The sequence below is a fragment of the Sceloporus occidentalis genome, unplaced genomic scaffold, assembly GCF_023333645.1.
Source record: "Sceloporus occidentalis isolate IW3139 unplaced genomic scaffold, rSceOcc1.0.p SCAF_1, whole genome shotgun sequence".
NCBI lineage: Eukaryota > Metazoa > Chordata > Lepidosauria > Squamata > Phrynosomatidae > Sceloporus > Sceloporus occidentalis.
In genome coordinates this window covers 118,577,471-118,591,738 of record NW_028316981.1, presented here as the reverse complement: position 1 = coordinate 118,591,738, position 14,268 = coordinate 118,577,471, and the positions used below count along the sequence as shown (strand labels likewise).

Genomic DNA, 14,268 nt, shown 5'->3' with positions numbered 1-14,268 from the left:
CATTTCACTTCCTCTTCAGTTTCCTATCTGAGCTTCTGGGAAAACACTCACTAGTGATACTGCAGATTAAAATATATTTTTTAATATTTTCAGTTTTCCGTTTCCTATCTGGGCTTCAGGGAAAACACTCACTAGTGATACTGTAGTGCTTATTTTTTAATTTTTTTTTTAAATCTCCACAGAGCATCGACTGGGAAGCTCTGCTGGCCCGTAAAATCAAGCCACCATTTGTGCCAGTAATCAAGGGCCGTGAAGACATCAGCAATTTTGATGAAGAGTTCACAGCTGAAGCAGCTATGCTGACACCACCCCGTGAATCACGGCCCCTCACCCAAAAGGAGCAGGATGCCTTCAAGGACTTTGACTATGTTTCCAATGCCTGCTAGCTCTGGGAGAGGGGGCAAGGAGATCCCCCCCAATACTGCCAGCCCTATAAGGCAGGGTCCTGCCCGACAGTGACTCAGATGCTTGCTACCCCTGACTGTAGCTCCAGGAGTGGAGCTGGGAAATCCCAGCCACACTGCCAACCTCACAGAAGAGAGTAAAGTTCACCAACATATGCCAGCTCTGGGATTAGACAGGGAAATCCCCAGAAATATTTCTGCACCCTACAGAATGCAGTATCTTTTATGCAGAAAGTTGGACACCTGCTAGCTCTAAGGGAGAGAGAGAGAGAGAGAGAGAGAGGGCCAGCTCAGTATAACAGGCATGGCGGACTAAGAGACTTGAGCAGAAGAGTTCCCATAACAGTACTTTTGCCTCCACTGATTCCCAAACTTTCTGCTGAAACAAAGGAAAAGAATTTCTCATTGTTAGGAAGTTGTTGGTATTGGAGCCAGTGAAGCCAAATGGCCATCTCTTCTCCTAACTCACACATTTACATGGCAGGTTGTTTTTTTTTAATATACAATGCTGCAACAAAATGTCTTGTCTTTCTGGTAGCTATTTTTGAAAACATCTTATTTTTTGGAACCATAGCCTAGCATTTCTCTAAAAAAATAGTCCCAAAACATTGGGAGTTCAAACTAGTGATAGAAAAAATTCCATTTGTTTGACTTGGGAATCAGCACTGTATCTTTTGTGGCAGGCAATAGGAGAAGGTTAACCTGTCTCCCCAACACCCTCAAATTTTCTTCAGGCCTATAATGTCAGCATATGTGTATTGCTAGTGCACACAAATGTGTATAATTGCCCTCCCTATGACCTACAAAATATAGTTTGACTTGTGCACCAACCAAAGCAGGGAGTTGCATGGAAGCTGAACAAAACATGTTTCAAACAAAGTCGCTGGGAGGGTTTAGGTCAAAATTGTTGAACAACCTCATAAAATATTTGCAAGAAACAATCAGGAGAACTGACTGACCCAGGTAGTGGCTTGGTTGAATGGCCCTAGTCCCAGAGACTGCATCAGTCAATGAGACTGAGACAAGCAATGAACATTTAAGAATTTCTTTAGCTGGCAGCAGCTGGATGTTAGTGCTTGGTCTTCAGATTGCTGACCACGCAAGTTCAGAATATAACATTTTGAGCTGAAGAAGACCTTTTCATGTGAAATAGCACTTGATTTGCCGTAGAGCCAGGTATTGCAAGGTAGACACATTTATTTGCTGGATTACTGATTTCAGCAAAAGCACAAGTTCAGATCCACCATTTAGAAATTACTGATATGGTCTTTGCTCTTTTTCCACCTGGTCCACATGCTCTGTCTTGGAAATTTACCCACTACCATGCTAAAGGAGTATTTCTAATGTAGGGAGACGAGAATGTGTTGAAATTCCAGGTGCTTCTAGATAGATAGCTCCTAGTGCTCCCAGTTAAAAGACTTTGTGCAACTATTCTGTGTTTCTTTACATTTTATTTGTTAAGAAAAAAGAGACAGAAGTAGCAATGGGAAAAAACCTGGTAGGGTTAAAAAAAATGTCTGAAAACCACCCAAGCCCAAATAAAATTCTATGAACAGGGTGATTGTACAATAAAAGCCTTGTATGGAAGCACCACCTTATACCCACATTACTCGACTGACTTAGCTTCTGTAGCTTGTCTACCCTACTCTATCCCAATTTTGGTACTTGTCCTATTCTGCCAAGTGAAATGTTCTGTGGTTGAGCTCTGGCACCTCAAGATGTCATTATAAAAGAGACAGTGCATCTTCAAGAAAGCACTTGTGAGCAGTCTTTGCCAGAACAAACAAGATGGTCCCAGAAAAGTTCTCTGTGGAGTGCAAACAGTTACTGGAAACAACACCTGCCCAGATAAGTGGTCCTTTTTGATGTCCCCATTAGAATCTGTCCACATCCTGGATACTAATCTTGCAAAATATCCTTGCTACTGTGCCTGTTAGGAGAAGTTCTGTTTTTGTTAGCCTGATCCACATGCTATATCTTTCTTTTCTACAAATTTTTGCTCAATACTCTTGGAGCAGATATATATGTGGGAAGAGCACAGTTAAGCAAAGACAACCATCACTAGTGTATATTGCCTTTAAAAAAATGGTGATGTGTGCCTAGTGCTGTGAACTACATCTGAGATAAGGGCTGTTGTTTATATCACACTACTGTATTTTTATATGAGACCACTTCATCTGGAATAGCTGCCAGTTTTTTTACTCTGGTATTACTAAACATACATGGAAATGTAGGGAAGATTATCCTTTTGCAACTCAAGCCACTTGATTGTGAGTATGAATAGGGTTGTTCATGAACATAGAGTAGCAATGTCTTTGATTATCCACCCTTAAAAGGCAAAACTAAGAGGCTTTACCTCTCTCCTCTTACTATAAAAAGAGGCAAAGCATCATTTCCCATGCAGAACAGGGCACTTTCTTAAACATACTTGTATCCTCCAGCTTACGCAGGTTCCTCTTACTGAGCACTCTCCTTTTTCAGCCTCAATCCCCTCTTCCAGGAATGGTCAGGCATTTGACACTGATGAACAGGATTTGAAGGTTCCAGTCCAAGGTGGTGGGAAGAGAGGATTCTGGCTTTCACTCTTATGGATACAAAAGTAGTGTATAAGCTGGTGCTTTGGGAAGACATGGGGCAGTTTTGTTTTTTGTTTTATTTCGTAATTCTGCATGCACAAGAAAATCTGCAAGTTTAGTCTCTGCTGCTGAGAATGTAGAAGACTCTGGATTCTTCAGAGGAATTTAATATATGTGGGGCTTTAAGTGACTTGGGGATTTTTCATTCTGCCTCAGTCCTTGTATAACTTTGCACTGGCGCTGTTCTTTCCTTTTTACACCATTCCAAGAATGGACTCTACTTCTCATTTTACACTGTAGTGTAACTTGGCTTTATAAAACGTCTGGCTGTGATCCTCAAGTTATGGGAGGGAGAGCCTACTGTGCCCTAGATGGTGTAGGGCTTGCATACAAGTTGCTACTGTTTTCACCCTGAACTCTAGAAAGATAATAGGTTCTTTTCCCAGATGTACTGTTAACTTTCTCTGTGCCTCTTTCTCTGCATAACTGCCTCTTATCTCTCTCCTAAAATCATGTCCATACTCAGTACCTGTATGGATATTGTGCTAGGAGAAACTATCATGCTAAGGACTTGAAGTTTGTCTTGAGTTTCCTTTCTTAATATAACTACCTCTGTTGCCTGACCAGAATCACACTGTGGCCAGAAAAATGCTGCCTGGATCCAACATTTATCTACTATAAAGCCTATATTCTAACTGTAGCCATGTCAATACAAATCTACCTAGTCTCATAAAGGCATTTTGGAGGATATGTAACAAAAACATAGTAAGTGAGCAATGCCATTTTTTTCAGGTGAGAGGCAAGATTCATGGATGCTGTCCTCAGCTTTCCATCAATTAGATTCAGGAACTGTAGGGTTGCCATTTTTAGTTTTTCTAACACTGGCTCCCTGAGAAAATTGTGGCAGAAGAAAGGAAACCAACATGGACCTTCATTAGAAAGCATGATATTTTATCTGGATGCAAAGTACCGTGCCCTGACTCCCAGAATTTCAAATTATCAATTGGATATACTTACAACAATGGATCAAAGTACATGATCTTCTATAGAAGCCTGAGGGTGTTTTAGGATTGTTTTGGCAAGCTTCCAATTTTGCACTGGACTTTCAATTCCACATCTGACTGTCTCTGCTTTAATTTTTCTAAAACCACATTTCTAACTTAAGATTGTAGTTGTTGTCTTGAGCTAATAAAACTCAAAATCCAAAGATGGAGCCAAAGCTTTCTAACACCTTTGAGTCTCCAACATAGGTTTCCTTGCCCAATCAGAGTAAGCAAATACAGGCAAAGATGCCTATTTTCTGTAAATTATAGAGCTCACATAGTCCATGTTAGCTTGGTTTATAAACTTGATTTTAGTACATAATGTGCAGGATAAAAGGTGTTGTGAAAGGCTGAGAATGCACCAGAAAACAGAAAGTTCCCTCCTTTTTTGTCATTGTGAGGGAAAAGAATGGTACCTAGCAGGTTGAAAAAATGAACTGAACTACTGATTGCCTCCTCACTCCTGATTGTTCTAGTAAACATTGACTATATTGTGCTGGGCTCTGCATCCATTTTGATAGCTTATGCCACTTTAAGGAAGAGACTACTGAATGCATTTTGCCATTCATCCTACTGTACAACAGATATTCCCAAACTCATTTCTCATAAGGAATGGATTCTTCATGAAGAAAATTCTTTACTGGGCCTTAAGCCCATAGTGCCACTTAAAAGGTAACAGTGTCTTAGATGCCAGTACAAACATCAATATTTTTTCAAGAAGAGGTAGTGAGCTGAATGTTGCAGCTTTTTGCTCAGGAAAGATATGGAATTTGGTGTTCATCCTACGTTCTTTCCTTATAACAAAATGATTTTGCTTGGGCACCTTGTTTATTATATACAGGGTTGGACTAGATAACTAGTAACTATGGCAGATGATTGCATGATTCTAGGCTTGAGACCTGGCTATGTACTGTTGCTTCACTCTATTGGTGAGAATTTCCTCTTGTGTAAACTGCTTTTACACCATTGGAACCAATGGAACTAAATAATGAACTGCTAAAGTAAGCACCGCTCCCTCAATCTCTGTACTTTCATTGCTACAATGCTGGTTTATTCTCATGGTGAAACTAACTTTCCATAGTGCCACTTGCATGTATGAAGTATCAACAGTAAAGTCATAATTTCTTTGTATATCAGCTCCTGAGTTGGATTCAGTCCGACAATCCCATTTCAAGTTGTTCATTCCATTCTGGAAACCTCTGTGTAGCACATGGCTCTGTAGAGTATGATGTAGGAAATTATGGAGCAGCTAAAACAAATAGCACAGACAACAATTACGGAGCTAGTGCAACCCCTCTTGTCTACATCAGTTAAAACACCTTTCCAACACTGTATTTTTGTGTGATGTTAATCTTGCCATTTTAAAGTTTTCACATTCATCCTTTCTTGTCTCTTATTGAATATGCTGTTTTCGATTCAGCTAGATGACAGAAATTGATCGTTAATTTTCCTTGGATCAATGTAGAGACTGATGCTTAATTTGGAAGTTCCAAATTAGTTGTTCTTCACATTAATCTTCATAATTTATTAACACCTCCTGCTATGATGCCTATATTCTGCATGGCACACAGTAGAATGTTGCTGTTGCTGCTATCAATAACAAAATATGTGCATAACACTTTTCTTGGGTCTTTTTCTTGCATGTAAGTGTCATTCTTAAAAAGGAAATGGAGATTTACCAATTGCCTAGTGTCAACTAATGATACATGATGGATCGGAGTTGAGAGTAAGGTATGGTTGGCTCCTGAAATGGCTTTTCGGATAACCACAAGTTACTTCTGAATGTGCAGCTGAGAGGAGGGAGGGGAAGATTGTGGCTATTACCTACACACTTAAGTTTAAGAGTAACCTACTATATATTTCTGAGTAAGGCGGGTTACACACCGCCAAAAAATACGTATTCCATACGTATTAGGGTTAGGAAGGGGCGGTGCTTCCGCACCCCCCCTAACCCTAGTACGTATGGAATATGTACAATATGGCAGCGCCCCTTCCACATGGGGGCCGCCATATTGATGTAACGGACGCTCTGCGTCCACACGTGGCGCACCGGAAGTGACACTGCGAGTGCGCCCTTTGGCACTTGCGGCGCCTCTTCCGGGGCCCGAGAAGGAGTGCGATTTCCGCGCTCCTTCTCTGCAGTGTCCGGGAGTCGCGCTGTTTAAAGGCTGCATCTCCCGGACGCTGCAAGTGGCAGCGGAGCCAGACCGCCGCTTTTCGGCGGTCTATAACCCGCCTAAGACTTTCTGTGTCTGGATTGCATTATTGGTCTCAGTTTCATTAAGTACTTCATGTAGAAAGTTCCAACACTGAAAATGTGAGGGAGAAATAGTAGTTGTGGGGAAGATGTAGCTGCTATAGCTATTTTGGCCTCTTTATTTTGTTTTATTTACCGTAGGTTGGTGGGGCACATGGTGGACACTCTCAATCTCTTATTGGAAGAGATTCCATCACCACTTTTCCTTTTGTCACGACAGAATTACACAAACATGCCCCTCCTTGCTTGAGAAAAGTGATTTAGATACAGAAAACATGTGACAGCAACTAACTGAGGGGTACTACCAGTTTAAGAAAAGTGGAATGGGGAAGAAATGTTGAGACGGAGTTGGGACATTGTGGCCACCACTGGGACCAACACTTGAAAACCAGGGCTTTGGGGTGGTGATGGAGGAGGCAATTATCCTGGCTTTTATATATGAAGGGGCTCAAATAGAGGGAGTCACACCAATGTTGGCATTGCTGCTTTGTTGTCAGTTTGCTGCTTCCACAGTCCCACATATTTGAGCTTCACAAACACAATGGGTGGGTTGGACTCACAAACAGACTACTGGTGACAGTGTCTCTTGGGCATGGCTTCATGAGCAAGACAGTTACAGCCACATTAGTACTACAGCTATGAGCATGTGCTAGCACATTATTGATGAGTGAAGACTAGGAGTCTGATTTCCTGCATCTTAGTCCACCTGTCTGGCCAATACACCACACTGACACAAGGGAAGAGGCCTCACTGAGCATTCCACGCTAGGCTTTTCAGGGTCTTTCAAAAACCCTGCTTGGGAAGTATTGGTTCTTCTTTTCACAAGAGTAGACCTTCCAGTAGAAAGGAACTGAGAATATTTTTAAACCAAGCGTTAATAGATTACCACCACCAAATTACACCTTCATCAAGCTGTATTTTTTAAAAACTCATGCATCTCTCTTGATTATACCTGATTCTCCTCAAAGAGAATGGCTGAACCCAGTAGTGTCTACAAAAAATTAGGGCATCCTTTGGTCCTGGTGGCAACAAGCACATCAGTGTCTTTAGAAATAAGGAGATTGATATTGTGTAGAAAAGAAATTCTTTGGTGTGATTAGAATTAGTCCTAGTTGTGGACACAAGTGAATGGACCTGTCATATAGAATAATTCCTCAACCTATTTCTACTTCATCTTTGTGTTCACTGTGATTCACACAAATGGCAGAATAACCCACTTGTGTGAGTTCACAGAAACACAGTGATACATAAGCAACCTGTCCTTTTTCATCATCTCTGTGACTCACACAACTGGGTCAGTCTACCATTTGTGTGAGTTCACAGATAACCATTCAAAGAGCTACAGGTAAACCAACTGGCCAAACCAACAGCAAGTCATACATTTTTACACCTACATGGAGCTCCTCCTCTTATCATGATCCATCACCCCAATCTCTTGAGCAACCCTCCATTTCTCCCTAACAAGTATTTTAGTGCTTCAGTGGGTGTGGGTGTGGGTGTATTTTTCCAGGTCTGAAAAGAACACACAACATTCACAATTTTGTGGGGAAATACTGGTTCACAACAAAGCCCACAGAAAGCTCTAAAAAGACCAGAAGTGCATGAGGAAGTGAACACAATTCCAGTAGAAAGTTTCCTACAGCTGTCTCCAGTTACTTAATGCTGGAAGGTCTGCACTGTCTTTGGTCCCCTTAAAGATTTATGGCATAAACAGGAAGGGCCCGCCCGATCCTGTTGGACTACAACTCCTATTATCCTTCACAGCTGTCTAGACTGATAACATGTAGAGGGCCACCAGTTTCATACTCTTGTTCTATGGCAGGGGTAGGAATTGTTAACTACCTTTGAAACGACCTTGACTCTCATGACCTCCCTGGTTGCAGCACATCAAATATTGACCTGTAGCTCTTAGTATTTCTCAACATTGGCTAGGCTGGCTGAGGCATTGGTGAGCTGCAGTCCAGCAATATCTGGAAGGTTGCAGGGTTCACTCCTGCTCTAAAGCTTAAGGGGAAAGGAAGAAACTTGGCACACCATTCAGGTTTAAAAGCTTTCCACAAAAACTTATAAAGTGCAATTTTGTTTTTAAGGAAAACTGCAGTGCTTTCCACAGTTTAGCTCAGGGAACCCATGGCATGCACATTTGGCTCTAGTCTCTTAACTGCATCTGCAGATTTTCTGCACTTATCAGTGATGGGATACAACAGTAGTGGCACAGCCCAAGATCACCACATTGCCCTGATCACACTTGCCCATCTGATTTTGGAAGCTAAGCATGGTTGGATCTGGTTAGTACACAGATGGTAGAGCACTAAAACTCTCAAGTTAGGAAAGAATTTGCCTGAAGCCTCAAAAAAGCTGTTGTTGGACAGTTAACAGCACTGGGCTAGATGGGCCCAGCAATATGACTTGGTATAACCCAGCTTCCTGTTTTCCTAAGACATTTTCATATCCAACACAAAGAACAGCACCTGTGCTCTGCTGCTTCCATTCCATGTACAGCAGGAAACTGGACTCACAACTGAATTTCAGTTCAGCACTGCTGATAAAACAGCAGCAGACTACTATAGGGGTAGGAGAACAGGTCTTCATGGTAACGTACAGGAGTGAGTTGCTGCTCACCCTGCTTAGTGAGGAGACTGGCCTTTAGAGCAACAGCTGGGCAAGCAGAATCCCTGCTGCATTGTGTGACTTGGGCTGAGTTCTTCTCTACCTGCTTGACTTCTTCCAGTGGTTTCATGTACATCCTTTCTGGAGCCATAAGTCTCCTGGAGTTTCCCATCTCTGCAGAGGCTCTGAGTCCCAGTGAGTCTAAATCCCAATAGGTAGTGATCAGTCCATGACAATGAAACTCAGATCATCATCATCCTATCCAGAACAGAAAACTTGGTCCAGAGTGTGCCCTGCCGCATGGCAGCACCAAATACTACATGGGACAGCCCTGTGGCTTTCATGACAGGCGTGAAGTCCTGGGCCACTCCTAACAGAGTAAGTTCCATGTGGATGTTGAAGCCCCCCAGTACAACTAGCCAAAGGGATTCCATCAACACTGCCAATGCCCACTCAGCTAGTTCAGGAAGGGAGACTGTTGAGCAGCAGGGTGGGCGGTACACCAACAGAATCCTCGTTTTGATTAGGCCATCCACTTTCAAAAACACACATTCACCTGGTGAAGGAGATGGAATCTCGATAGACCTCTGCAGCTCCACATCCCCACACCCCAGGCCTTGCCTGCTGCTGTACAGAGAACCCGGGTGGACAAAGCTGGGAGAGGTTAACTCTCCTTCCCACAACTTCAGCCAGCCAGGTATTCGTAATAGAAGGCAGATCATCATGCTTATCCAAGATCAAGCCCTGGATCAAAGACGTTTTTCCATTTACTAACCTGACATTTAGCAGCAGCAGTTTCAGCCCAGTGTGACTGCTGCCAAGACTATCCAAATTATTGAGGTGGGGGACAGACAATTTGGAAAGTGGGAGAAATGCTGCAGCCAGATTGGTCGCGGGTACGTCTAGAACCGACCATATAACACCTGTACTAAAATCTCTACACTGGCTGCCGATTAGCTTCCGGGCTCAATACAAAGTGTTGGTTGTTACCTATAAAGCCCTTTATGGCTTGGGCCCGAGTTATTTGAGGGAGCGCCTCTCCCTACATAATCCACCCCGCACCCTCAGAACAACAGGGAAACTAGTCCTTGAATGGCCGAAGGTGAAATTGGCAGCAACACATCAAAGAGCTTATTCAGCAGTAGCTCCAACCCACTGGAATGCGCTCCCGGAAGAGATTCGACTTAGTTCGACATCGGAAGCCTTCAAAAAGGCACTGAAAACTTATCTCTTCCAGGTAGCATATCCTCCCGATCTGCTATAGGGAAACCAGTCCCTAATGGATTAAATTTTTATCTGATGCCCGACTGTTGTGATATATGTTTTTAATTGTTAATTGTATTCTTAGTATTAGATTGTATTATGACACGGATCATAGAGTTTTTAATGACTGTAAACCGCTTTGATCTGCAGGAAAAGCGGTATAAAAATAAAAGTTTTATTTATTTATTTATTTATTTAATATTTAAACTGGGACATTTTAAAAGCAGCCTTAAAAATGGAATGACAGAGGATTAACTGTGACTGTCCCTGCCAAATCACAACAGCTGGAGGATAAGAAATACTAAAAGAATCTCCTCTTTTATTGATGGGACCAATGGCCAAAGCTGTGTGCTAAAGCACAAATGCCAAGTCCGGAAACAAAAAGATAAAATGGATGTCAGTTTAAAGGAGAAGTCTTCTTGAATAATTCATTTGGGCTCAGAATTAAGCTGGCCTTGATCATCTTCAGAACTAGAATCTAAAAGAGAGAGATAGTATATGGAATGAAGCCATACAACTTCTCCAAAATGAAGCCATATATCTTCGCCAACATATTTGTTCTGGATTTTATCCCATTAGATTGAGAAGCATCTTCTAATAAGTGGGAGTGTGTGTGCATATGCACACTTTTCATTTCTTCCTTCTAAACAGTTAGAGGTTGCTATGGCTTTCCTCTTAGGTTGAGAGAATGTGACTTGCCCAAGGTTACCCAGTGGGTTTCCATGGCCAAGCAAGGATCTGAGCCTTGGTCTTTCACAGTTCTACTCCAACACTCAAACCACTGGCTCATTCAAACATTACACTCCCAGCCAGTAATAATTAGTGACCAACAGTACATCCATTGCTTGCGCTACTACAATGCTGTAGTTCAGTTGCTTGGGCTACTACCATGCTGCAGAATTCCTATGGAATCATGGGATTTGTAGTTTGTTGTGGCACCTGAGCTTTCTGACAAAGAAGGCTAAATCTCTCACAAAACTACAGCTCCCCGAATCCCATAGCACTGAGCCATGGCAGTTAAAAGTGGTGTCAAACTGCATTAATTCTGCAGTGTAGATGCAGCCTAGGTGCCACTGAGTAAACCTATTCCTTTTTAGTGGAGTAAAATAGATACCATGAGTTTGTAAAGGTCTACCTTTCTGAAGGATTCAGGTTTGACAACCATCTCCTTCCAATTGCAAATAACTGCCAGTTTTTCACCATGGACCTTACCACACAGGGCACAGAAGTAGGGTCAGTTCGCATTGGTCGATGCGTATTCGCATTATTATCGCATTGGTGTTTCACACCTGTGAGCTCAGAATACATATTGACCAATGCAATATAACGTGAATACGCTTTGGCCAATGTGTATTAATGGCTGGGTTCCGAACTGAAGGGAGCCGGCTCCTCTGTTTTGCGAGTGCGCAAAATTAGTGGATCGGCGGGATCCGTATTGATGGCCAGTGCGAAACCTCTGCTGCTTTGGCTGGTGTGTACATCCAATCTGCTGGTTCTCCTGAAGACCACCGGGTTACAAATTTCCCATGATGCTGCACTGGAATTTCCCCCATCTCCTTCCGTTGGCCCTTTCCCCTTTCAGGACAACCGCCGGGGCTGGGGAGCTATTTTTCCACGGACCGACGAGATAAAGCAGAAACCTTTTGTGTCGGGGGGGGGAGGGGAAATGTATATGTATATGTGTGTATACACACACACACACACAGATGTGTGTGTAAGCATATACATGCAGCATTACACTTTCGGCTGCTCCACAGTTTGTGTGTGTGTGTGTGTGTGTGTGTATATATGTATATGTATGTCTGTGTATATATATACACACACGCACACACACACACAAAGATGTGTGTGTAAGCATATACATGCAGCATTACAGTTTCAGCTGCTCCAGTTTTTTTTTTTGTGTGTGTGTGTGTATGTATATGTATATGTGTTTATGTATGTGTATATACACACACACACACATAAAGATGTGTGTGTAAGCATATACATGCAGCATTACACTTTCGGCTGCTCCACAGTTTGTGTGTGTGTGTGTTTGTGTATGTATGTATGTATGTATGTATGTATACACACACACACACACACACACACAAAGATAGCTGTGTGTGTACACATATAAATACAGCTTCACACTTTTGGCAGTACCACTATGTGTATATGTCTGTATATCTGTGTGTGTGTGTGTGTGTGTGTGTATACACACACACACACATATATATATACAAACACTCAAGCAGACAGATGTGTGTGTACACATATAAATACGGCATCACACTTTTGGCTGTGGCACAGTGTTTTTGTATATATATGTGTGTGTTTGTGTGTGTGTGTGTATATATATATATATATAGGTATATGTATATGTGTATATATATATATATATTAACACTCATACAAATGTGTGTGTACACATAATGTGTACACTATGTGTATATGTGTGTATATCTATGTGTGTGTGTGTGTGTATAAACACTCATACAGACAAATGTGTGTGTACACATAAAAAAGGCATCACACTTTTGGCTGTACCACTATATGTATATATATATATAAATATGTATGTATATATATAAGTATGTATGTATGTATCTATGTGTGTGCATATATACATATATATATATATATATACACACACACACACACACACACACACACATACAGATGGTGCATACCCCTTTCGTTAGTGGCGAAAGGCAGCAATTCTTGCGATATTACGTGCTAAACAGTGACCTCATTCTTCACCCCAGAAGTTAAAAACGTTGTGCCCCGTTCAGAGCCCCACAGAGCATGCGCAAGGCTTCCGATGCGAATCGGCCAATACACATTGTATTGGGCTGGTGTGGTTATCCAATCTGCACTTGCCTCACTTTGCCTGAATACGCATTGGCCGATTCGCAAAACCTCGATTCAGAAGGCCGCCCAGGTGTGAAACAACAATGCGATATGACGCGAATATGAATCGGCAAAGCGTATTCAGAGAGCGTGGGTGTGAATGAACAATGCGATATAATGTGAATACGCATCGACCAATGCGAACTGACCCTATTTCTGTGTCCTGTGTGGAAAGGTCCCAAGAGTGGGACAATGTATGAACACCAACAGGAAAAAAGTTTGAAGGGGAAAAGATGTCTACTTGTTTGCAACTTCTGTTCTTCAACAAAGGGACCTTGTGCAACCACTTTTCTTCCCTCTTTCCTTAGTAGGACCTTTTGTGGCTTTGTGAGTCCATCAGCTATTATAGGCTTTGAAATGAGAAGAGGGAAGGAGACTCTCTTGCCTGTGTAGAACATGTTCCCCATAGAGATGGCAAAAGCCTATGGGCTGGGAGGACTCCTTTCCCTTTGAACCCTAACTGTCATATCTTTCTAGAAAAGTCCAGTTTGGTTGAGGCTGGAGGCCTCACATTTAATAATAATAATAATAATAATAATAATAATAATAATGTATATTCTGCCTTTTCCTGAGGTAATCAAGGCAGATTACAACACAAATGTAGCAATAAAGTATCATAAGAATAAAAATTCATAATTATAAACAACCCCATATCCCAACTCTCCCCCCAATCATAAAAACATTAACTGGAGGGCAATAAAATAGAAATTAATCAACAAGATAAATTTTAAAAATCAAATACAGATTTTCTAAAATTATGGGTAGATTTGAGGCAAGACATGATAGTGTGTGGGCTACTCCCAGTGTCAGTTATGGGTGAGTTGCCATTTTCTTCCAAATGTTTCTAGTTCACACAAGCTGACTCTAGCACACCATCGCCATCATACTCAGCATTATTTTTATTGAAGACCTAATGACACATCAACAAGGCTGTATCTCAGTATCACAAAACATAGGCCAATACAACACCACAGTACAATGAAGAAAGTGGTTACTAAAGCAAAACGTAGGCCTGTTACAGACAGCCAAAATAAAGCTGCTTCGAGTCACAGTGGAGGTATGGTGTTTCAATGATACATGTGTCCTAAGAGTCCAGACGTCACACCAAAGCCACACTCCAGCCTGGAGCATGGCTTTGGTGTGACTTCTGGACTCTTAGGACGCATGCATCATTGAAACACCATACCTCTACTGTGACTTGAAGCAGCTTTATTTTGGCT

General features: G+C 41.9%; 1 protein-coding gene across 3 annotated transcripts in view; it reads left to right on the top strand.

Moving 5' to 3' along the window:
• The window catches only part of PKN1 (protein kinase N1), a 95,620-nt gene extending 89,997 nt beyond the window's left edge, over positions 1-5,623 (top strand). For all 3 annotated transcript variants that reach the window (XM_089533074.1, XM_089533091.1, XM_089533082.1), the window contains one exon: positions 183-5,623. In XM_089533074.1, the coding sequence (XP_089389200.1) occupies positions 183-386 (204 nt within the window). In that variant the 3' untranslated portion in view covers positions 387-5,623. The remainder of the gene's footprint in view (positions 1-182) is intronic.
• Positions 5,624-14,268: the final 8,645 nt, after the last annotated feature.